This window comes from Gossypium raimondii, chromosome 10 (assembly GCF_025698545.1).
Source record: "Gossypium raimondii isolate GPD5lz chromosome 10, ASM2569854v1, whole genome shotgun sequence".
NCBI lineage: Eukaryota > Viridiplantae > Streptophyta > Magnoliopsida > Malvales > Malvaceae > Gossypium > Gossypium raimondii.
In genome coordinates, this window is record NC_068574.1 from 50,272,210 (window position 1) to 50,298,050 (window position 25,841).

At 31.4% G+C, this 25,841-nt stretch overlaps 4 protein-coding genes across 9 annotated transcripts; 2 read left to right on the forward strand and 2 right to left on the reverse strand.

The window, feature by feature from the left end:
- Positions 1-10,617: 10,617 nt before the first annotated feature.
- On the forward strand, positions 10,618-13,509 carry LOC105776580 (5-formyltetrahydrofolate cyclo-ligase, mitochondrial). Of its 6 annotated transcripts, XM_012599310.2 has the most exons (8): positions 10,624-10,846; positions 10,926-11,063; positions 11,178-11,345; positions 11,992-12,033; positions 12,118-12,163; positions 12,602-12,672; positions 12,789-12,915; positions 13,157-13,509. In XM_012599310.2, the coding sequence occupies exons 1-8, from the start codon at positions 10,726-10,728 to the stop codon at positions 13,167-13,169; spliced, it is 726 nt and encodes a 241-aa protein (XP_012454764.1). In that variant the 5' UTR covers positions 10,624-10,725; the 3' UTR covers positions 13,170-13,509. The 6 variants fall into 6 exon arrangements, 3 of the variants coding, with proteins under 3 accessions (XP_012454763.1, XP_052478664.1, XP_012454764.1); XM_012599309.2 differs by having other exon boundaries at positions 10,618-10,846; positions 10,926-11,345; XR_008190108.1 differs by lacking the exon at positions 13,157-13,509 and adding an exon at positions 12,383-12,480 and having other exon boundaries at positions 10,619-10,846; positions 11,992-12,163; positions 12,789-12,914.
- Positions 13,510-17,104: 3,595 nt separating this feature from the next.
- On the forward strand, positions 17,105-18,037 carry LOC105776582 (germin-like protein subfamily T member 2). The gene has a single exon (XM_012599311.2). The coding sequence runs from the start codon at positions 17,252-17,254 to the stop codon at positions 17,912-17,914; it is 663 nt and encodes a 220-aa protein (XP_012454765.1). The 5' UTR covers positions 17,105-17,251; the 3' UTR covers positions 17,915-18,037.
- Positions 18,038-18,737: 700 nt separating this feature from the next.
- LOC105776579 (CBL-interacting protein kinase 18) lies at positions 18,738-21,357 on the reverse strand. The gene is made up of 2 exons (XM_012599308.2): positions 21,200-21,357; positions 18,738-20,539 (listed from the first exon to the last, which is right to left on the reverse strand). The coding sequence occupies exon 2, from the start codon at positions 20,293-20,295 to the stop codon at positions 18,976-18,978; it is 1,320 nt and encodes a 439-aa protein (XP_012454762.1). The 5' UTR covers positions 20,296-20,539; positions 21,200-21,357; the 3' UTR covers positions 18,738-18,975.
- A 1,517-nt stretch (positions 21,358-22,874) lies between these two features.
- On the reverse strand, positions 22,875-25,100 carry LOC105776578 (WEB family protein At2g40480). Its single transcript, XM_012599307.2, has 2 exons — positions 24,739-25,100; positions 22,875-24,458 (listed from the first exon to the last, which is right to left on the reverse strand). Exons 1-2 carry the CDS (start codon positions 25,003-25,005, stop codon positions 23,085-23,087), a joined length of 1,641 nt encoding a protein of 546 aa, XP_012454761.1. The 5' UTR covers positions 25,006-25,100; the 3' UTR covers positions 22,875-23,084.
- Between the last annotated feature and the right edge of the window lie 741 nt (positions 25,101-25,841).

Genomic DNA, 25,841 nt, shown 5'->3' on the forward strand with positions numbered 1-25,841 from the left:
TAAAATAAAATTTTGTTTTTAATAATGAAATTATGAAAATATGTTTCTTATACTATTTTCTTATATCTAAAAGAAAACAAAAATTTCTTGGTTTCGTTATAAAATAAAGAGAGATGGAGAGAAGAAAGAACAAAGAAAATATGAAAGCAATAGAGAATGTACTTTATTAATCAAAGGGATGATTACGATGCTTCATCGAATCTTTATTTATAGGCATAAGAAGTATAATAGAAGTAGAGATCTAATTCTAATAACTATTAGAAATTAAAATTTATTAAAACTTTATCTTGATCATGATGGACATCCACTTAATAAGATATTCATAACACTCCCCCTTGGATCTCCATTGATAGATAATATGCCTCGTTAAAACTTTATTAAGAAAAACCATGTGGGATAAAAGCCTAATGAAAAAAAAAGAGTACACAATCTATAATACGCATAATATGCTGCCTTATTAAAAATCTTACTAGGAAAATCCAATATGACAAAACCTCGATTAAGGGAAAAAGAGTGCAACGCGTGTTTACTCTCCCTCATGAAAACATCACATATTTTCTCATATTCTACATATTCAATCTTGAATACTAGTTTTTCAAATGACTATTTGAATGTATTTGATAAACATTTATATTACCATTATTTTAAAAGTCACAAGTGAGAGAAATTTGGGAAATATATTTTGATTTCTTCAGGAGATTCAACAATAATCATAATAAACTTTAATCATAATTCTTGTATAAAACACAAATAGATATTTTGGATCATTTATAATCCTCCTTCAACTACTATTCACTAAGTCAAATTTACCACATATGTTCCAATTATTTCAATTCATATAAATGAACAATTTCTAGAATTTCAATATGCTTCTAACATCCTAAATCCTTCAAGGATTTTAATATAAACTTTACTATATAGTGATTCATAAAATGTTGTAACAATAACATTAGACATAAGTTAAATCTTTTATGAATTGTCAATTTAATAATATATTTAAAAGTTATTGCATCCACTACAAAAGAATATTATATATCTTTTCATAATCAATGCCAAGACTTAGGGAAAAACTTCATATTTTTATTCCATTGCAAAATTACTTCATCTGCACCCTTACTGGCTTTATACCTTTAGATATTTGGACTACTTGTCCAAAAACTCCATGAATTTAATTGTACTTGAGTTGTGTCTTTTATTTTGATCAATTTATTCTATATCTATATTTCTCAATAGATTTATTTAAGATCCTCCTTTTATAATCTATTTAAGATCCTCCTTTTATTTCATTATTTCAATAATAATATTCCATGCAAAATCATTGTCGACCACTTTTATTATTCGGTTCCACATTTTATCAAATTGACATAACTTATCGAGATATCTTATTTTCATTATTTTAAAATTCAATTTCAGGTACCTGAATCTCTTCTGGAGTTTTACTTATTAGTTATGTCTTGGGTCTCTTCTAGAGCACCCGCCTTCACTATATGACCATCTAGAAGAATTTTCATCTTTGGAACCGATCAATCTGTTGTTTATTCTAACTGATTGTCCTACTAGGACATTTTTTTAATTAAAATATTAACTTGGTTATTCTCATTAATTTTGTAAATACATCTGATAGTAAACTTGTAATGAGTTATCATTGTTGAACTTCTGGTTCAAATTACTCTCCCCCTAACTCATTATAAGTTATTATTTCTCTTCTCTTAATGTCGGGAAAACTATCAAATCAAAATTGAAATCACAAATCATGTCATAATTGAATCTCGAATACATTCAAAACATCTAATAATATAAAGAAACTTGTAATTAATATAAAGAAACATATACACACATAAAAAATTCAAATATGAGAAATATTTAGCTCTTGATCAAAAACCAATTGTAATGGGGAGTATTTATAACTTATTGGCTTGATCGTACAACATATAAATCAACATAATCTAATGTTGAAATAGGAAGTTTAGTTCTCATAAGTAATGATTTAAACATTAATCGAGGTGTTCAATAAATAATTTCTCTAAACCATTATGCACAAACTTTTATAAAAGTTTTTCAAACTCAATCAATAAAAGATTGAAATATAAACTCATTAGTATTAGCAAGATGAATTGTCTTAATTGCATGATCTTAAATTAATTATTTAAACGAGCAATCTTACAAACGACAGTTATAAATTGATAACACATGTGATTATTTTGTAGATGCATATAACAAAATCATATAATATCAAAACCATCCACATGGTGGATGAATGAGTCCATATTCATTTCAGAAATGTAAGACATTAAATCTCAACTTTAGCGAATGAGTTTCTAATAATCAATTTTCATTGAGAACAAGCAACATATGAGAATTCTTTTAAATTAAAGAATCTTCTAGTTCTTTAATGAATGTCCATATAAATTCTCAATTAATTTTCGCATCATATATGATCCAAGACGGTCTAACTGGTCACGCCAAGTAGTAAATGCATTTGTATCAGTAAACTTCTGGTTTACTTTAACATGTATTTTAATTGTACTAAATTGTAACAAATTAATAATTTTACTATCATTCCTTTTATTTTGTATCATATATAAGTGCTATTGTGACATTTACTACTGGAAATGTCTAAATCAATGTGAATATGATAATGTCACTAAGTCAACAAAATAAATATAATTTCTAAACAATTATATGCAATATTCGCTTCAGGGAATATGCCAAAATTTTCAAATATCTAAAAAAAATTTGCAACTTCAGGTGCAACCAACCATAACGAGCTTTAGATAGAATTATCATATTTTATTGCTCATAAATAGATCTTTCACAGTCAATATTTTACTTCCAACCCCTTAATGGGGATGATGACAAAAGAATATCACAAAGATTATAAAATAAATATAAATTAATAACACAATCCTCTCTTTTCATCCTTTCAAAATAGATATTTATAACAATAGTGATTCATATGAAATATAATATTTTCCTCATTCACAATCTCAATATAAGATCTATTATAAATATCTTTTAAAACCAATGGATTAACCATCACAAGATATTAATATATCAACTTTTCTAGAGCTTTCGACTAATTTTGTACTACCAAATATTGGAATAATATTTGTTTGCTTTAGTACCAAATAAGATAAATACTTTCTATCTATAATGATAGAATTTATTACTACATTCTCATATTCTTCCTCAAAGAATATTAACAGAAACAAAATATTTGGGCATATGCCGCATATGTGGCCAATAATCTTTCATATCACATTGATAACATAAGTTTTCTTTACCCTTTGAAGAGTTATCTTGAGAACTCTCATTGTTCTCTTATTTATTACTATGTTTCCACTTTTAGTGGTCCATGATTATATATTTAATTTTCTTTATGTTTACATCCACTTCGAGGAATGCAACAAATCTAGTAGGACAGACTTATAAACATTCCAATAAATTCTTTATTTCATAATCACCATCGCAAACATGCGTAGATTTTAAATCATAATCTATCTATTAATGTTGTCATGATTAGTCTCCAATTATAATAAACATGATATAATAAATAAATTATATGTAATACCAATTTTGCCCCAGGCCCATATACTAATAGAATAAAAATAATGTTCAGTCCATTTACAACAAAATACCAACCCAAAAAAAAAATCTAGCCCAAAATTACAAGCCCACAACATATCAAAAACAATAACAAAAGAAACCCTAAGCAGAAAACTCAGCAGCCGCCGCCCTCAACAGTAGCCACACCCATCGCCGCCCCTTGCACGCCGCACCTCCACGTGTGCCGCCACGTCACTGTACCTGCAAGAGTCCAATAGCAACAAAAACACTATGTAAAAACAGAGAAAATAGCAAAAAAATAGAGGAAAATATATGATTTTTGTAATTTAATGTGGCTATATAAAGCTGATTGTGACACTGTAAAGGGGGGAAGAAAAAAAATCAATCGAAAACAGAAAAAATTCCGAAGGTTTACTTCTACTTTCATTTTAATCTTTTATTTTTATTCTACTTTTTTTTACATACGAAATATATAAAAAAGAGAGAGAGAGAGAGAAACTTACCCTTGATTTCATCGGAAAAAAGGTGAATTTTGGCGACGTGACAGCAGCTCATTGGAGGATGGCCAACTTCTGGAGAAGTTGAGAGAGAATTGAGAGTGTTTTTCTCTGTTTTTTTTTTTTTGAAGAGAAGAGAAATTGAGTTTTTGTAAAAAATTTTGGTTTATATAAAGGTTCAAAACGGCGTCGTTTTGAGCTAGGATTCCAATAACCCAAAACGGCGTCGTTTTGAGGCTGACACGCACACTGACCCGATCCGATCCCAGATCCGAGTGTTTTATAGCGTGTAGGAAGTTTGCACAAATGGTCCCCTGATTTTTATATCGCGTTTAGATTGATCCTTTTGCCTTCTTTAAATTTAGCCACACATTTTATTTTTATTTCAATTTGGTCCATGCAAGACGCAGCGTTTTGGAAGGCAGGGATTATTTTTCCTTTTAGTCTTTCCCTGTTATTCGCGCGTTCAGTGAGGTCCCTTTCTTTCCATTTATTTTCAGATTTGCCTCAAACTTTTGTTTTTAAGCTTAATTTAATCATTTTTTTGTTATTTATGCTATTTTATTTTTTTCAGTTTAATATTATTTTTTATTATTATTATTGTTATTAGTATTATTACTATTATTATTATTGGTTTTATTATTTTATTTTTGTTTATATTTATTTACCTAACTTTTTTTTGTATTATGTACTTTTATTTTAAGGGTTTTATATTATTATCATTATTTCATTTTTATGTTAATCCAATAGATTTTTTTACTGGTTTTATTTTATAAAACATAATTGATATCAAATTATTTTCATTTTGTATGTTATGAATTTCATATTATTAAAGCCATTAATTTTAAGTTCTTTCTTTAACATATTTGTATATATATTTGTTTAAATCTATCTTTATAAATATCTAATTTATTTCTTTTATATATTTCGCTAATTTTAACTTTTACATATAGTATTATATATATATATTATAATTTATATTAAGTTTCCACTCCATATGTATTATTTTTAAAAAAATTAATATGTGTATATTATATTATGTATTTTGATTCTCTTTCTACAGTATTTACTTTAAAATGCATTTAGATACTTTTATTTTATGTAATTTTTTCTGATTTATTTCAATTTACATATTATGTAAATACTATTTGTTTTAACGCATAATTTATTGATTATAATTTCTTCTCTTGCTATTAATTTTAAGTGTTTTTTAAATTTGATTATTAATTCATTAAATTTTTGAATGTTGATATTGATATTGGCATAATGTATGATTGAGATAATTGTTGCTATGCTTGTTTGTATTTATCTATTGATTATTTGTTATTCATTAGTGTATGTTATTTACAAATTATCCTTTACATTGAACGTTATCATTCACTCACATTTTATTTCGTTAGAAGGTTGCATTTGATTAAAATATCGAAATCATTTTATCCACAAGTTTTCAAAATATTCGGTATCTAAGATTCTCGAGAAGATTGTGCCCTAACATACTGGACTTCAATTTTCCTCGTTGAATTTAAATAACCGAGTATTTCTTTTTCAATTAAAGCATAAAAATTCCAAATCAAAGCTTATCTCGACGATTCAAAACTTTGTGTCCTAGCTCATTCGATATGGCATTTTGTTATCTTGAGACGCGGTTTTTAAATAAAAGCAAATTCATGTGTAGTCTTTGGAACTTCAAAGGATAGTACCCTAACTTACGGGGTTTCGATTTCTTCATCTCATCGAAGCAAAATGATCGATTTTTTAGTTTGTAAAATAATAAATGTCAATAAATATTTTTAATAAGGGGAATCACTCTTCAATCTTTTTTTCGACATTCGACCTTAAGACATTAAATAATCAATTAGGTACCAATTTTGGGCGTTACGAGGGGACTAACCCTTCTTCGTACGTAACTGACTCCCGAACCCATTTTTTTTGAAATCCGTGGACCAAAATTATTTTTAAGGTGATTCAGTCACACCTTAATAAAAGATCGGTGGCGACTCTCATACTCATTTTTATTTTCAAAATCCAAGTCAATTCCGTTTTACAAAAAAATGGTTTCGACACTATAATAAAATATACCTGAAGATCTTTAACATCATTGTCATCACCATGATCTATTATGAGATTGAATCTTTTAACATCCTGAAGATGAAGTTGTAAGGGTGAAAGTTTAAGATGAAAGAGGAATTGGATTTGGGGGATGACTTCAAAAGATTTTAAAAGAAAAAAAAATAGAGAATCATCGTACTGATAACGTGTTATAAAATAAAGAGAGATGGAGAGAATAAAGAACAAAGAAAATATGAAAGCAATAGAGAACGTATTAATCAAAGGGATGATTATAATGCTTTATCAAAGTCTCTATTTATAGGTATAAGAAGTATAATAGGAGTAGAGATCTAATTCTAATAACTATCGAATTTAAAGTACATTAAAACTTTATATTGATCATAATAGACATCCACTTAATAAGATATTCATACAGTTTCAACTTTACAAAATATTGTTAGTGAAAATAATTTTTTTTTAATTTTCATGTATTTTCTTTTTCCAAAATCATTTTTCAAAAGTTTTAACCAAACACATTTTCCTTTGTGTTTCACTTTCTAACAAAATGAAAACGCAAATGGTCTCAACTTATTAAAACTAAACAAAACCTAATTCTCTAGCTGTATATGGTTGATAAAGCATATTTATGCATTAATTTCTTATTCTATCTTTAGTAATACAATTTATAATTATGCAATTGTATACCTAGAAGAAGTAAAAATAAAAAAAAGTTGGAAAGTCATAATTCGCAAATTCTCCCAATCCTCGATCCTTATAAGAATTAGAACAAGTATTTAAATCCTTTAATTACATTCAATTTGGTGAGATCCACAAATTACAATAATTATCCATACGCGCAATACATGTATAATCACAAGTAATTATATTTATATCCAATCTGATTAAGCTTGAACTATAATATTTTAATGTTGGTCTTATATAAAAATTTAAATTTAGTTATAGAAATATAAAAATTAATATAATAATATATTTTAGTATTCTAATATTTCTAGACAATAAAGGAATATTTATATCATATAGATTTGACCCCACCCAAGCTGAAAAGAGCTCTAGTTTGATATTCATTGAACATGAATATACACACTTAATGAATCAAGTATTCAAATAGAAAATGATCATCTTTATGAAGCTTTAATTGACTACTTTTAATGCATAATTAAGTGGGCTAAGAGTAGTTTTTGTAATAATTTTCTTATTCCTTAATCATAAGGTTTCATTGAACCACAACTAGGTTTAGACAAAATGATGAAAAGGATTTGCAATTCAAATGATGGCACAATTAGAAGAAAACAGTAGGGAATAGGGAAAAAAAAGTGAATTGTGGACCTACAAATAGTGGGTCTTTGGATGGTTTTAAGGCAATCAAAGGTGTTTCTAGCTCCTTTGCATGATAAGTTCCAAAGCATGAATATCTAACTTTTAATGGTGGGTTTGGATGGATGATTGGTTGCGGTGCAGTATATTATTAGTTTACTTTTTGCCTCACGCTACGGTATTTAAATCTCATAGCTATCGTTGTTTTTACACCAACCGCAGGTAAACGCACTGCCCATCCAAATCAACCCTAAGATAACTCCTTATCACATTTAATATTTTTTTCAACATATTCTCCTTGAAAAAACTTGAAATTTTAGTGATACTCTTAATCAAAAGTGATTTCAAACTTAAAAATGTCCGAAATTAATATTATTATAATTTATCGATTGAGTTTATTGTCATGAATTGAGTGAGACGAATCCAAATGATGAAATTCCAATAAAATTAATCAAGTTTAAAAGTAATATAAGGTTAAATATTTTGTTTTTATGAAAAATAGGTATCTTGATTTTTTTGGCCTCTAACTTTACAAAAATTATTTTAACCCTCCATTTAATTTTTCGTCTCTTTTAGCCCTTAAACTTGCATTATTTGTCAAATCATCCTAAAATAAAAGGAAAATTTAATGTATATTAACTTTGGTATATGCTACTATAGCAATTACTTAATTTTAAAAATTAAAAATATTTTTATATTTTTAATAATTTTTAAATAATTTTAAGATTTTTTAAATTTTAAAATAGTTTTTATAAATTTTAATTTTAAAAATTTAATTGTTGACTTGTATACCACATCAACAAAGTTAACAAATATCATTCTTTTAGAGTAACTTGATAAATAATACAAGTTCAAGAATTGAAATAGGGAAAAATTAAATGGGGATTAAAATAATTATTTTTATAAAATTTGAGGGAAAAATATTATTCTTATAACTCATCCAACTTTTTTGAAAAGTTTAGAAAAAATAAGCATCTTCTCATTAAAATTTTTTTATCATAACTCAATTTGTGCTTTCATATCATATTTGTATATTTTATCATATCATAAATATGCTTAACATATATATATATTATTTATAGAAATTTAATATGTAGAAAATCCTTATTATAAAAATTTTAAAAACTAATCATATTAATTATGAAATTAGAAAAAATTTATTCATTGGGTATGTAAAAGAAGAAGGATAAAGAATGCGCATGAAACCAAAGGAATGTGGTAATTGGTGGCATGCATGAAATAGTTATCAATCAAATGTTGGGCCCACAGCCCAAGTGGGCATAAATGTTCATGCACTTAAAAATAATAAATAAAAGTGCTTACTGCACAATGCAATTATTTTTAATTTTGTATTTTGTATGTTAAAAATTTGAATGAAGTTTTTGAATTATAAATAAAATATTGGCATCATATAAAAGAATATTCAACATAGTTCAAATAAAAAAATTATATGTGAAATTTACCAAACACAAGTTAATAACACTAGATTATCACACATCCATAATAACGTCGGTGAAAAAAATCTATGTAAAATTTATATTTATAACAATTTTATATTAAAACCATGTGAATTTTTAGTTGAAATGGTCAAGTTAAAAATTTAAAATTTATGCGTCTTTAAGTTCAATTATTATCATGTCGATTGAGTCTTAACTTGATTGACATCGACATTGTTGCTAGTGCAAGAGGACGTGGGTTCGAATGCGTTGAAGTGCATTATCCTCTTATTTAAGGATTGAGGAGGGGTTATGAGTAGTTCTAGGCATTGTATAAAAAACATATATGATTAGAACCTATAATGAGATTAAAAAAAACTTCAATTATTATCATAGTATTACAGTTATTAAAAGATATGAAAAGACAAAAGTATTCTTGTATTAATTTTTTTTGGTCGAAAAGGGAACGATCTTTAATAAAAAACTAAGATAGAGTTCGATACATAACCGACCCATAGGCATTATCTAGAAGTAGAAGAATTAAGCTACTAGGGGGATTAGAGCAAATACAAAACAAGTCATTAAACGAAAGAAAATCCGAAGGAGAAGAAGGTTAAAAATTACCCCCCAGATGAGCTAGAGCATTCACACATTTGTTCCCTTCACAAAAGACATGCCTCATCAAGTTAGAAGTCATAAAGCGGAGGACCATCTTGCATTCATCAATCAAAGAAGAGAGCAAAATATTAGAGAGAAGTTTTTTTGGGTATTGTTTGGTCAATCTAAACGGTGAAAGAGAAGTTTATAGAGGGGAAGAATATACTGAAATTTGAAGACAATCTGAAGGTGAAAAACACCTAAATTTGGTGTTGAAGTCTTGAGATTTATTTATAGATCTACAAAAATATAGTGTTCTTTTGAAAAAAATAAACGCTGAAAATGAAAAGAGAAGATAAAAAACAAGAGAATGATGAAATTTGAACTCAAATAACTATCGGTGAGTGAAGATTGACGGTGGAGAATGGTGGCCGATAATGGTTATTGACGCAAGAATCTAAAAATTCTCTAGGCTTAGTTTGAGTTATTATTTGAAACTTTAAAAGAAAGATGATTTAAATTTTAAATTAATTAAAGTAATGTAATTAAACAAAAATTTAATTTAAGGAAATTGTAAATATCCTTGGTATTGTTTTTGTTTAGATTGTTGTGAACAAAAATATAAGAGTTCTTAAAATTTTTTCTCACATGAAAAACACAATGAACACTATAAAATTTGTTAGAATTTTTAGGTTAAAACATTTAAAAAAAAGAGTCACTTCACGAATTTTGAGGTTATTTGTAAAATAAAAAATAAACTATCAGTGTACCAAATACTGATCATTATTGAAATTATATATATATTTGAATTATTTATATATTTGTTTCTATTTTTATAATTATTTAAAATTGATATATGAATATATGATAAAATATATTTTTAAGTAAAAACACCACATGTTTTTATTGGCCACCTATTTTTTTTAAGTGGCGTTAAAAATTGGACTAAAATATATAACGGAATGGTACTTTAGGTACCTAATTTGTGAAAAAAAGTTTATGTACTAAAGTCGGAAAAATAGTATATTTTGGGGGCCAAATTGTGAAATAAACCTAAAAAGAAATAGAGGGATCGAACTTCAAACTTTGGATGAATAGATGGACTGTGAGCAAAATTAGACGAGTTAAATTCTTGAAAGACTGTGTAAGGTCTATCGTGGTATCGTTTCAAACCAATTAGACTCAAAAAAACCCCTCTTGCAAAATAACGCAGTAGCTGTAGCCAGCCAACCCTTATCGTAGCAATGTCCAACAACGATCAAGAAGCTGACAATCTTGAATCGGTTTTCAAGCAGAAGCGGATCATCCGCTCCAATGTTCGCCAGACCCTCAAGTCCATGGATCCCTCCCTCCGATCCCAAGAAGGTAACCCCCATCTATTTTCTCCTCATTTTCGATTTTATCAATATATTTCGAATTCTAATTCCTGGGTCTTTCTTTTTAGATGATATAATCCAGAGTATAGTTTTGGAAGCTCCATGGTTCAAATCAAGTAAGAGATTATGTGCCTATATAAGTTGCAGTGCTTTACGAGAAGTTGATACCTCTAAGTTGTTATCTCAAATTCTATCACCTGCCCCAGGTTCTTCTATATACCAAAATTTCAGTATTGAAGTAGTCATTGTTCTTTATCTTTGTGTGATTTATTGTGTTGTTTTCAGGTATTTTTTTAACCTATTTTTTGTCTCTGTGCTAGATGGTAATAAGCTTCCGACTGCAAAGAAACTTTATGTTCCTCGCGTGGAGGATAAGAATAGTAACATGAGGATGTTCAATATCTCGCGCATCGATGATTTAGTTGCGAATTCCATGAACATTTTGGAACCTGCTTCAGTTGATGCTGATGGAAATGCTCGTGAAGATGGTATACAAGTTGATCTCTATATATTTTCATTATATGTTGCTATGATCATTTTTTTCCTGGTTCCAGTGTGACTCATTCCTTGCACGTATTTAGATATGGGTTCGATGATGTGATACTCCGACTCACTAAATATATGAAAAAGAGAAAAAGAAAATTGGGCATACCCATCTCAGATATATATCGCTCTTCGACACTCACACCTGAGTTTGAGTAACTTGGTTTTCATCCTTTTGCCTCTCACCATTAAATAATTTTCCAGTTGTTGTTTCTCACCACTTACTTTTTGATTGCTAAAAGAATTGCTTTCATTCTTTTTCTATAATTGCTTATTGTGCTTTCATCTCTTACCTCTATGATAGAATAAATCTTTAAGTTTTTGTTTGTATAATTTATTTGTTACAACAACTATGTTAATATTTGTTAAGGTAACTTCCTTGCTCTCTTTACTCTAATCTAAGCTGAACCAAATCATTCTCTCAATCCAAGGCAAATCATTGTTTATGTTAACGCTGTTACATTTTCATTTTAGTTTTGGTCTTACATTTGAGTTATTCTCCAGGAAAGTAAATTAGATGGCTATTGTTCGTTTCTCATTTTTGCTTTCATATTTATGTTTTCTAATGTTGAATTGTATTTCTTGATGCAGTGATGCATGCGAATGATCCAGTTGATTTGTTCATTTTGCCTGGTAGATGTTTTTGTCCTGTTTTCTGCTCAGTTTCTCTTTCTTTTATCTTTGCTTTCTTTAACATTCTTCTTGCAATGTTGCTAGGACTTGCTTTTGACAGATCTGGAAGACGGTTAGGCCGTGGTGGAGGGTGTGTTTACCATTCATATTGAAATTTAGCCTATCTTCTGCATTTTGTTATTCTTTCATAATTCAGAGATACTTTATATTTGTGAGCATCCAGCAGGCTTTTTAACTAAGTTCTTAAGTCTCAAATTATTGAGCTTCCAATTACAAAGCAATTGAAACATTATCTTACACCATGGCCCTGGGTTATCTTGGTTAATAAATCATTATCAAATATCTACAGGCAATTACATTTGTTGAACTTTATGTTGTCTTGTCCCTAAAACAATTCATAATCAACTATTGCGAAGACATCCATGAGTTGTATGCGCTTATCTGTAGGTTTGCGCACTTTGTCTTTGCCTCGGTTTATCTGTGCTTTTAGTGCATGTCTCGTTGTCATCGCTTAACTCTTACTTGATAATTTCTGCTTTTATTTTTGTGGACATGTGCGATGGAAAAGATATTATGATACATTCTTGAAGAACTACAAGGAGCTTGCCAAGGAAAAGAATTGGAGGCTCCCACTCTTTGGTATTTGCTAGTTTTGTTTCTTAGTCTACTTTCATGTTATATTACATGCTCTAGGTCGTTCTGTTCTGCTTAAGTTTTTCAGATTCTTATCTTCAACAATTGCTGTGGTTTTGCAGTTGCACTGTCTTATTCTGTGCAGATAATGGATGAAGAAGTAATACCAGTCACCCCAAATGATGTACTGGTGGATGCTTTGGTTTCCCCCACTGGAGTGATTCCCATTACCTCAGCTGCCTTAGGGAGGTATTATTTTTTAGATTTCTCCTATGTTATGGACTCTTCATTTTTTCATGAAGTAACTGTTTCCGACTCAGAAATGGTCATTGTGGTACAGTCATCCAAATTTATGAAAAAACTAAGAAAATATTGAACAGACATACATATATATGCGTCCAAGACTTGCACCTAAGTAACATAGGATCTCTCTCACACACATTGAGTTTTTATACTTTTTCTTGTCATATAACTTATATAACCCTTGCAGAATGAAGCCTTAATGCTGTGCTCCTCTGAGTCAGATCCAACTGCTTTTCTTCAATAGGATTCTTCTGAAATTGCAGTTTGAATAGCCTGCAAATTTTGAGAGGATTGTCTTTTCTACAATGTATGAGATGCAGGGCTTGTGTTATTGAATAATGGGATACAGTTCTGCATTGCAATTTCTCAGAGGCCATGAATGCCTGTCCACCAGTGAATTGTCATGACCTTTGCCTGCTCAAAGCAGAGATTGTAATTGTGGTATGGATTCGGGATATTTTATTGTATTTGACTGATCTCGCTATATGCAACCATGTCGGAATTCTCATAGAGATAAAATTTTTACTCCAATTTGCTTTACGTTTCTTAGATTTTCTTTAAATATGAAATGCTGGAATTACATTTCTTTTTTTCTTTCTGCATCATTTGACAATAATACCCTGTCAGTTGTAACTTCATGCTTTAAGAAATTCCTTCTCTTTGACAATATCAAAGTGTAAGCATCTTACAACATATTTTTGGTTTCACACTGTGTGTTCTCATGTCATATCTAAGAGTTAATTTACTTGGTCAATTCAGTGTTCTCTTGGTGTACCTTGAAACTTCACTTGAAAGAGATTCTCATGTGAACAAATTGGGAAGTCAACAGGATTAGTTAACTGTTACTTTTTGCTCAGATTGGGACAGCCACAACAATTGATTCATTCTTTAAATGAGAATGAGATTTAATTGGATGATAAATTTTGTCAAGAATTAAGAAGAAGTAAGAAGATTAAAAAGGTCAAAGATTTTGGGCCATTTCATTATGTTTCTTGTAGAAGGAAAAGGTGTTGATTCATTCTTTAAATGAGAATGAGATTTCATTGGATGATAAATTTTGTCAAGAATTAAGAAGTAAGAAGATTAAAAAGGTCAAAGATTTTGGGCCATTTCATTATGTTTCTTGTAGAAGGAAAAGGTGAAAGTATATGCAATAAGATACCTTATTGTTTTAATACGGAATCTGATCCTATTACATTTGAAGAGGCAATAAAATCACAAGACTGCTTTCTGAAAAGAAGCAATAAATGATGAGATGGATTCAATAATAAAAAATCAAAATTGGATCTTAATTGATCTTTCACCGGGTTTCAAACCAATAGGTTGTAAATAGATCTTCAAAAAGAAAATGAAGGTCGATGGAACCATTGATAAATTTAAAGCAATGTTGGTAGCCAAAGGTTTTACACAAAAAAAATGTATTGATTACTTTGATAGCTATAGTCCAGTAGCAAGAATTGCTACAATTAGACTCTTAATATCACTTACCTTTATATATAATTTGGTTGTTCACCAAATGGATGTTAAAACTGCATTTTTAAATGGTGAATTGAAAGAGGAAGTGTATATGGAGCAACCGGAAGGATTTGTTGTTCCAGGACAAGAGTATAAGGTATGTAAGCTTATTAAATCTTTATATGGACTTAAACAAACACCAAAACAATGGCACCAAAAGTTTGATAAGGTTGTTTTAGCTAATGGCTATAAAATAAATGAATCCGATAAGTGCATATATAGCAAATTTGAAAATGGAAAAGGTGTCATAATTTGCTTATATGTAGATGACATGCTCATTTTTGGCACGGATTTGGAACAAATAGAAAACACAAAAAAATTCTTGTCAAACAACTTTGCTATGAAGGATATGAGTGTAGCAGATGTTATTCTTGGGATTAAAATAACCCGAGATGAAAATACTATAACTTTATCACAATCACATTGCATTGAAAATGTGTTTAAAAAGTTTGATTTTTTCAACTGTATACCAGCATCTACACCCATGGATCCTCAAATAAAATTAGTATCTAATGCTGGTAGAAAAATTGATCAATTGAAATATGCAAGTCTAATTGGTTGTCTTATGTACATAATGACTTATACAAGACCAGATATTGCATATGTTGTTGGAAAATTGAGTAGGTACACAAGTAATCCAAGTAGTTTGCATTGACAAGATTTGAATAAAGTACTTATGTACTTAAAGAAAACTATTAACTATGGATTGTGTTATAATGGATATCCTCCAGTTTTAGAAGGGTATTCGGATGCTAGCTGGATTACAAGTTTGGAAGATCATGCATCTACTAGTGGATGGATATTCATTCTTGGTGGAGTCATTTCTTGGGGTTCCAAGAAAGAAACATGTATTACTGATTCCACCATGGTAGCAAAATTTATTGCATTAGCCGCTGCATCTAGAAGCAGAATGGTTAAGAAATTTGCTTTATGATGTACTTTTTTGGCCTAAGCCAATTTCACCTATTTCTATTCGTTGTGATAGTGAGGCTACTCTAGCAAAGGCATATAGCCAAGTATATAATGGAAAGTCTAGACACATTGGATTAAGATATAGTTATGTCCGACAATTAATCTTTGATGGAGTGATCACTATTAATTATGTGAGGTCAAGTGAAAATTTGGCGGATCCTTTGACAAAAAGTCTTGCTAGAGATGCACTAAAAATGACTTCAAAAGGGATGGGACTCAAGCCCATTAATTAGAGTCACCCATGATGGAAACTCGACTCAACGCTTGGTATAACGTCAAGTCTTGAGTTCAATGAGACAAAGTACATAATTAGTATGTGACTGTTAGCACTATAAATAAATCCATCCACAGATTAAAGTGCTAGGTACCCGTAATAATAAGGGAATGATGAGTAAGGTACTCTTAATGGACCCATAACATAAATATGTTAGAGTGTTATAATTATGGGAACACTCTTGATGGGATCTACCTATGTGAGTAGAAGTATGACCGCTTTTAGGAGCTCAATGGCTTGACTCTGACAACACTTATGAAAAGAGGATATAGACACATGGCCATAATAGTGTCCTTAGATGCTATGCATTGACCGATGTTGAAATCATTGTGTGAGATATGTTCGGTTAATCAAATAGAATAGTTGGTTCAAAGCTTAGTCTATCATGCAATTTCGATTAACTTTAATATGTTTTCACTAAGTGAAGGTTCAATCGTAAGATACCTTCATTTATGCAAATTGATTTCCAAGAATATCAAAATCCAAAATATTTTGAAAATGGGAGGAGATTGTTGGAACATTTTCAAATATTTATAGTGTTCTAATAACTATAAATGAATGGGTGTAATTAATCAAAAGTTATATTATTTGATTTTTTGAAAAAATTATAACTATTTAAATAATATTATTTGAATAGTTATAATATTAAATGAATAATTATGTGTTTATTTTAAAGACATTATTATTCAGAAAGACACCTATTGATGAAAGATGTCTCTATGAAGAGACATGAAAATTCCTATAAATATGAATGGAATTTCATTTGGAAAACACACCAACAAATTCTAATATTCTTTATTTCCTTCATTTATTTTCTAATATTGTTAGATTATTCTATAAAGTATTACTGCAGAAATCCTTTGTAGGAATTGAGTTTTTGTTATACATTGTTCAGTGCGTAATGAACTATTCTCGTCAGTGCAAAACGTAAATAGTCATTGGCTTCATTGTATCCTTGAGGTTAATTTGCTTGGAACTCATTTGCACACCGAAAATAGGTGGGGGCGAATATAACCTTAAAGATAGTGACTTGATACACGCCTTGGAGCCTTATCCTATTTCTTTTTTTTCTGTTCGAGTTTTATTTGTGTTCGAGATTTTCTTCACCGGAGATTTGTACTAAGGGCAATAGAATTTGTCATTGTGAATATGGTTCATTGACTAGTGTCTCATAAAGCTAGCTATCTAACTGTATTCAATTCAGTTTGACCGAGTCAAGTTAAACTTGGTCCAGTTATTAGCTGCAAATGTCTTCATAAATGTTGTAGATTTTGTCTTCTCTGCCCCATTTGCAATTTCTATTAGGATTAGGTGTTGATTTTCTGCCGCTGTCATTATCTTGAATATTTCTCTAGTCTTTAAGAATTACATCGCCATTTGCGTGTCATCTTTTATAGTTTGAAGTAAATATGCACCCTTAAAAGCCAACTAAAATTTACCAAGTTCGTATATTTTGGCATTGTTTTACAGACTTGTAATATCTTTATACTCCATTAGCTGTAATCTCAGGAAGAGAAATTCATGTCTGCCATGGCTTCCTTGTTATTCCACCTACTGTGTTGCCTCACAGTTTTCTGGCTTCTTCCTCTTCCTTCTCATTCAGCTGACCCTGATCCATTACAGGACTTTTGTGTAGCAAACCTGAGTGCCTCTATATCTGTTAACGGTTTTCCTTGCAAACCAGCATCCGAAGTGACTTCGGATGACTTTTTCTTTGATGGGTTCACCCAGGAAGGTAACACCACAAACACCTTTGCGTCGTTCCTCACACCTGGAAATGTCCTCTCATTCCCAGGGCTGAATACTCTTGGGATTTCAATGAACCGGGTGGACTTTGCCCCGGGTGGAATCAACCCTCCTCATTCGCATCCTCGTGCGAGCGAGGTCGGTGTGGTCATTGAAGGGAAGCTCCTCGTGGGTTTTGTGACTACTAACAATGTGTATTACTCGAAAGTCTTGACTGCAGGGCATATGTTTGCCATCCCTCGAGGACTGGTGCACTTCCAACTCAACGTCGGAGATGGGAAGGCACTAGCTTACACGGCTTTCAACAGCCACTTGCCCGGTGCTGCGATTGTTCCCCTAAATCTCTTCGCTTCTTCTATCCCTAATGAAGTGTTAACCAAGACCTTCCAAGTCGATGCGGATCTTATCAATACCATAAAATCCAAGTTTAGGCCGTAAGATACTCGAAAACCCTGCTCTGCTACTTGGGGAATTGGCTGCTTATGCTATTATCCACATTTGTATCTTTCCATGTTCTTTTATAATGATCATTGAATAAAAAGTTTCCGATTTTAGCTTTGATTGATTTTCCGGAAAAATGCTGAGATTTTTTAATCCGAAAAATGTCTCTGGTTAGTTACTGGAAAATATACTCTGCTTCGAATAATAATATTTACATATTTATTAAGAAAACATTAGGACTTTCAATAATAATAAATCTTAAACAAAATATTATTTAAATGAAAGAAACTAAATCCTCAAGTTGAGTATGACAAATCATAATTTAACCTTATGGAAACTTATGAAAATTATTCAATTTATAAAAATAATTAGTTAAAGTCTCTTTGGAGAAAATTATTTTATAATATGGAAAGATTAAGCACTTAAGCTATGAAATATCAATAATTTTTTTCTTTTAAAGACCAACGAATTATTTAAATCATTTTATTAAAATATAAATTACTTAAAAATCAAAGTTATAGAAAAATATCAAAATATAAATTAATTTAAAAACAGAACAGGAACCTATCCTCTAAAATATTAATCAACTAAATCTACAAAAATAAAATTAACTTCTGTTGCATATAAATAATAAATTCTAAAGTAAAACCAGAATAATTTTTTCAATTTCTTCATCAATGTTATTCACACTCCTTCATTTTTATTTTTTTTACATTTTATTTATTTGATCTTAATTCTAAAAATTAAAAAAACTACAAAAAAATTTTAAAATTTATTTTTAAAAAAGTTAAAAAATACATAAACTTTCAATCAAGAAAAATAGTATAATGCACCTTCAAAGATTTGGATATTTTAGAACCATAGTGTTATTCATACATTAACTACAAAAGCCAAGTATTTGATAATTCACTCATTGGGTGACCATAGATCACAACTCAAGAAACATGCTAGCTATAGCTATTACATCACTATTTTCCGGTTTCGGATTTTACCGTCGCCTATATTTACCGCAGTTTAACATGATATAGCATCCAACACCCCCCCGGGGACAAACACAGTTAGCACGACTGCACTGTATTACCTTGCCATGCCCAAACTATATCCTTGAGAGCTGGTTTAACATCTTCTTGCAGCTTGTTTCGAAACTCCAATGTATCACCACTGCACTTCCTTATCTCTACTAAATGAAAAGAAGGGGTGAACTCAAATATCTCTGCATCAATTGCCAATGCACCTTTTCTACCTCTATTTGAACCTTCCATTTTCAACAGTCCTCCATCTTTCATCTTAACTTTTAGCTTCAAACTCTCAGCAATGTCCTTTAGTTTAGATGTAATAGCAGAGGCCGTATGCATGGAAGTGAACTGTATTTCCTTCTTTTTCTCGTCGTTTTTTGTAAACAATCCCGACAAATCGAACCCGCTTGATGACGAAATGATGTCGAAGGCATTCAAATTAGTGAGCTTCTTTGCTTCAAATGCATTGTAGTTAGTCTCAGAACCCAAAACCGCAGCCAAATCGCGAGGGTCCTGTTCTGTTTCGGGTTTTCTCTCAACTGGTTTGGAGTTAAACCCCTTTCTGAACCATGGGGTTGCCATGATTCTCGCAATTGGAATTCTAGCTTTAGGATTAGGATTGAAGATTCTTGACAGCAACTTGGTCACTTCTGTTGAAAACCAGTTAGGAATTTTGTAGTTTGCCGTGCTTATTTTCCGATACATGGCTATAAGATTCGAATCGTTAAATGGCAGATAACCAGCTAAAAGAACATATAAGATCACCCCACAAGACCAGATATCAGCTTTGGATCCATCATACCCCTTTCTGTTTATAACTTCAGGAGCCACATATGCTGGTGTTCCACAACTTGTGTGTAGTAACCCATCTTGATGCTTGGACTCAGCAAGCGCACTCAAACCGAAATCCGAAACTTTCAGATCACCGTTTTCATCGAGCAGCAAGTTTTCAGGCTTCAAATCACGGTGATAAACACCTCTGCTATGGCAGAAATCGACTGCACTGATCAATTGCTGAAAATACTTCCTTGCCAAGTCTTCTCTCAATTTTCTTTTGAACACCTTCTTGAAGAGCTCACCACCTTTGGCATATTCCATAACAAAATAAATCTTGGTTTTGCTTGCCATAACTTCATAAAGCTCCAAGATATTAGGGTGTTTAACAAGGTTCATAATTGATATCTCCCTCTTTGTATGATCAATCAACCCTACTTTCAAAACCTTCTCTTTATCAATCACCTTAATTGCCACACTTTGGCTTGTTTCAATGTTCCTTGCATAGTAAACTTTAGCAAAGTTACCTTGCCCTAACAATCTCCCTAGTTCATACTTTTTCATCACAATTTTCCCCTTAGTTTCCATTCTTTGAACAACCCTATCACGCTGCAATGTACTATTATCTTATATACAGCGGAAATCAACCGTCTTCAACAAGGTCATGCATTTCGAGATGGGACATGAAGTGCTTCTCTGTTGTCGAGTATCCAAGCTCAAGGAGAATGAATATGGGTGATTCAGAAATGGAGACAAGCTTATGGGGTTCAGATGAAGAGTTCACAGCGTGCAAACACATCTTGCTGCATTCCCTGGTACTGTTGGTTGCTGTCTGAAACCACACAAATCAGTGTTAGAACCGAACGAAGATCCAAAAATATTCAATGATGCACAACCATGAGACGGTAACCGATGGCTATGTTTCTCCGACTCTTCATTTGTTTTTAAAGTATGTGTATTTGTGCGTGAGATACACTCCGATTTCGAGTAACATAGATGAATGTTACCATTTTAGCCAGAAAACATAAGAACATCAAGTAAAAGTTCTCAACTTTATTTCTAGAAATTATAGTCTAAAGATCTAAAACTATAAATTATTATATGATACACATGGTATCAAATAAATCTGCATGTGAATCAGCTTGTTTTAGAGGTATATTTTTTTTCGGTCAACTAAACTACAAAAATAATGCATCAAATGCCAAAACCAGATCCACCACCATCTCCCAGAATCAAATTCACAAATTTTATATGATCTTTTATTCACAGATTCAAAATGCTGATGATATTCAACAAAGAAAAAGGAATCAACAACATTACTAATGACTTGTAGATGTAAATCTCGAAAGAACAAAGAAAAAAAAAAAGAAAACTTTTGAGCAAACACAGCAAAGAACACAATGTTGCTTAGATTAGATTTAGAAAAATGCCCAGAAATAAACATTTTAAATCTACCAAAAACATAATAATAAATTGAGAAAGAAAGACTTACTTTTTGAAATGAAAATAGAAAGAGATAGTCCTTTTGAGTGGAAAGATGGCACCTTTGAGGTGGGATGGGATAATAAAGATGAAAGGCTCAAATTTGTTTTTTCAATCAATAAAAAGGCACAAATGTCGAAACTATTAAATGTATGAAATATAATGAAATTTGTCGTGTAATAATTGGCATCACAGCTTTTGAACTATATTTAGAATTAAGAATCATGCACAGCTTCTGCAGTTACAAAACAATGAATAAAACAAAAAAACTGACAAAAAAAGAACTAAAAAAGAGCATGTGATATGAGGAGAGGGCCCTTAACAATAAGGGCACTTGGGAAATTAGTATATATATATATATATTTGTTACAATAACCCTCAAATATTCTGCTTTTGCTTCAAACAAACTTTGTGCTTAATATTGAAAAAGGAAACAAGTTGAACCCAATTTTATTCATGTTCCAAAAACAAAAGATCACCCCTTAAAGGGTGGGGGAAAACCTAAACATGGAAACCAATATAAGATACAAATATGGATATATTCAAAGTTTTTTAAGGTTTTCAAATATTTAGATCGATGTGAAGCATTATATTTCATTCTCATATTCGAATATGTATTAAACAAAGTATTTATAATAAGATTTTGAATTTAATATAGGTGTAAGGTCTTGCAAATGGTAGAGTACTTGGGATGTTCCATGATATCTTGGACCTTCCATTATAATAAAGATTTGGGTATATTTTTGTGTGGTTTATGGTAGGTAAGTTGGTAACCTCCATTTTTTGCCTCATTGTTTTTCCAACTTCTCATAAAAAATGCAAGCCTTTTTTAGCTCTCTTTTAAAAGAGGTCCAAGAACTAGTAAAAATTGTTCAAGTTGATCCAGGATTTGGAGTTTTACATGAAGTCTTAGTTTTTTGAAGCTTGAATGTATACAAAATGTACAGATAGACCTGACCAATAATGCCACAGGTTACTAGAAAATTCAGAATGGTTAGGTCTGATATCATTTATTCTGAAAAGGACAAAATCATAGAGACCATTTTTAGATCTCCGAAATAGACAATACCTCATAATAACGGACATAGTCCGACGATTTTTGTATCAACAATGGGAGGGGTTACCCTTTTGATGTCTTTTTGAAAGCCTAAAATTTCATATTTAAGAAGCATCATTAGTAGCAGACAAGCCAGGAGGCAATCAACTTGCAGATTAAGAGGTAAAATCCAAAAGATAAATGAAGGGGCAGATTCAATTACTGACCTATTTGACATTTTTTATAAATAAGCTAAGCTGAATGTGGAATCTGCAATTCTCTGGCCAACTGACATCATTTTCATGGCTAAAAAAAATCACTCAGTTTGATCCATCTTTTCCTCTGTAGAGAAGTCCAAAGTTGCCAATCTGATGATCTAATTTTGTTTGTCTATATTAATATGGGGAAAAAAGATTGTGATTCCTGTTACAGAGTCGAATCTTATGATCTAATTATATGACTGGTAGTTGTTTAGCTAAGTTCAAACTCGAGTAACTCCATTGATTGAGTCAGCTGAACTCGAGTCAACCTCGAGCATAATTGAGCTTTTATTTAAGAAGATTGAAGAGAAGATTTCCAAAAGCTAATATATAACAAGAGATTCTATTTCTACCCCCCCCCCCCCCACCCATTGAATATCTCAGGGCTGTTTGCATAATACATTATTGCAAATTATAGAACACATTTACAGCACAGGGAGATTTCAAAACAAGTATCCATAGATAGCAACAACATTTAAAAAACAGAAATGATCACCCAGAAGACAACACAAACAAATGAGGCAAACTGAATAAAACATGTTACTATATATGACCACAGAATTACTATTGTTCAATAATTACCATGCATCCAAATGGTATCACATTGTGTTTACAGCTTGTGGTTTCTTCTTGTTTTGCTTTGGCAATGGAAGAGATATGTGGATGAACCCAAACTTTCTTCTCTGGTTCAAATACTGCTTTTGGTCATCTTTTTGACCAGGTTTTGGAGAAAATGCCAGATGTTCTTCCCTTAGTTCATGAAGCATTTGGCTCAAAGCTACCTTTTGCCTTTCAGTCTGGCCTTTAGTAGGGACTTGTTTCTTGCTGAGGATATCTCCCATTGAAACTGTTGGCCTTAAAGCAGGATTTGCTCCATCATCCACTGTTGGGTTTTGGTTGTTTAGATCATGTAATGGAGATCGAGGAATATGCTGATGCTGATGAGGATGAGGATGAGGGAGAGGGAAATTGTTGATTTTGGTAGCATTGTAAACGACCTGTTTTTTCTGTTCTTGATCTGGAATCATTCTCCTAAGAGCCTCTTCAGCATCAAGTTGCTTCCTGTTTGCTAATTCCACTCTATTAAGAGCCTCTTCCAATGCTTCTTTACTATGTTTAACTTCCTCTGAAGCTTCCTCCAGTTTCCTCAGGATTGTAAGCTTGGAGATGTTTGCTTCAGCCAATTTGTTCATTGCATGAATTGCTTCCCTGCTAGAAACCTCTTCCGCCCGTTGGACTTTCGGGGTTCGAGGAGACGGCTCTGGTTCCGGCAAGGAAAATCCTGATGAGTTCTCATTGCTTGACAAACCCTTCATTTCAATAACAGCAAGTGCCTTTGCTGCCATGGCAGCTTCCTCCATCTTCTTAGCTGCAATCCACCTCATTTCAGCAGTTCTAATACAAGGCTTGTTTTGTTCATTCCCTGGCAATGGCATTGATCTTGGAACTTCATTCATTGTAGGATCAACCATTTGCTTAAACTGCTCAGGCTTGCCATTGTTGCCAACCTGTGGCTTCAATGCCAACCCTGCAAACTTATAAGTTAGTCTCTCACGGGTCATTTCAAGTAAACTTTTTTCTTTCTTCATTTTCTTATTTAGACGCTCAACAGAAGCTTGAATCACCCCAAGATCATTGATAGTTTTACCAAGGTTCAACTTAGCTTGCTTCAACTCCATCAAGATCGAATCTGGAGACGAAATCGAGCACGGTTTCGAATACCCAATTCTCACCTGTCCATAGTACTCCTTGTTCATTTCTTTGATATCGTCTGAATCCAAGCCTGGACTAGTACTGTTCATGCATTTCATAGCTTCACTTTGCAGCTGTCTCTTTAACTCTTCAACAATCTTTTTTGTAGTTCCCAGTTCTTCAAGCACATCAAGGGTCTCTAATTCTTTCACAATCAGATCTTTCTCCAATTCCGCTGCTTGTTCCTCCACTTTCTTTAAATCAAACTCTTCAATTCCATGCTGTGTTCATAACAAAATTCCCTTTATACATTCACACAGGAATAAATACGAGCAATTTGCAAACAAAAAATGATGATAACATGTTGAAATTTGATGATTGCCATTGCTTTTTTTCTCCTCAGAATCTATGAACATACAAGTTAAAGTAGAAAATAACATATTAAACCAATAATTTTGGGGCTGCATGCAAATTACACAACAAAACAAAGAATACCTTTATTGTTACATTATATTATAAATATATAAATATAGTCAAACCAAAAAAGCTGAAAATACTTACATATTCTCCAAACTTGTTCAATGGCACCCAAAGTCCGTTGCCACCAAACCGGGTCACAGCCTCCTTAACCGATCCGAAAGGAGGTGAAGTGTCAATCTCAGCCCTCAAACTCACTCTTCTTATTCCCGAGTTGGGTTCACCGCCCCGGACACGACAGGGGTCAGTGCAAAACCCGAAATTCTCAAAACCGGACTCAGGCCTCACTTCCCGGATCTTAGGTGTAGCCGGGAACCCTTCCATGGGGGAGTTTTGAGGATCAACTGCCATTGCATAGGCACACAAATAAGCTTAGGTAGAGAGTAAATAGATAAAATGTGAAAATGTCAATGTGACTTGCGAGTGTAATGCAAAGACAAAGGTCTCAATTTAAAAAGGGTGTGTGTAATTTCAGCTTTAATGGCGAAAAAGAGAAAAGATACATTGATGTAGTATCATAAGTATTTTAGTGCTTAATGTAATATTAAATATTTTAATATTTAAAAAATATTTTTGACTTTCATCGCATTGATCGACCATTGACTAGCCACGTGACGTTATTAGAACATACCACGTGTCTTTTTTATTTTTAGTATTATATATGATATCAATTAAAAATGTAAAAGTATCATATATATATATATATACATAGTGTTTTATAAAATTCAAAAATGTATAATTATAAATTTTTAAAAGTTAAAATAATATATAAAAATAAAAAACATTATAAAAAACAATATATAATTATATATTTGTCTGATTTTATAACTTTTGATAAGGTTCCAAAATCACTTTTATAAATATGGTGAAAAATATGTCTATATAGAATATTTAAATTATTTTTAATATAAAGATAAAATGGGGTTAAGATTTTAAGAAGTGGAATTATAATCCAATCATGATGTCGCATGGCATGGGAGAGAAAAGTGATTTTCATTTGTTGGGATATGTTAGTGACGTGTTCAGTGGTAATTGGTTGGCGGAGAAGGATGCATAGTAAAATGAGATGCGGAATTTGCATTTGGCCGCTGATTGCGGTTTTAGGGAAAGGAATATTGGGAATTGCAGTTTGGTAAGGAAAGCCGAGGTCTAATCAAAATCATTCAAAACTAAACGACAACGTTTGC

Excerpts from the sequence above, each read along its gene's own strand:
- LOC105776580 (XM_012599309.2), top strand. The coding sequence starts at position 10,726 with ATGTCCAACAACGATCAAGAAGCTGACAATCTTGAATCGGTTTTCAAG. Across the intron at positions 10,847-10,925 it reads CTCCCTCCGATCCCAAGAAG|ATGATATAATCCAGAGTATA; the intron begins GTAACCCCCATC and ends CTTTCTTTTTAG. Across the intron at positions 12,673-12,788 it reads TTGGAGGCTCCCACTCTTTG|TTGCACTGTCTTATTCTGTG; the intron begins GTATTTGCTAGT and ends GTGGTTTTGCAG.
- LOC105776582 (XM_012599311.2), top strand. The coding sequence starts at position 17,252 with ATGTCTGCCATGGCTTCCTTGTTATTCCACCTACTGTGTTGCCTCACA.
- LOC105776579 (XM_012599308.2), bottom strand. The coding sequence starts at position 20,295 with ATGGAAACTAAGGGGAAAATTGTGATGAAAAAGTATGAACTAGGGAGA.
- LOC105776578 (XM_012599307.2), bottom strand. The coding sequence starts at position 25,005 with ATGGCAGTTGATCCTCAAAACTCCCCCATGGAAGGGTTCCCGGCTACA. Across the intron at positions 24,459-24,738 it reads TGAACAAGTTTGGAGAATAT|CATGGAATTGAAGAGTTTGA; the intron begins GTAAGTATTTTC and ends TTATGAACACAG.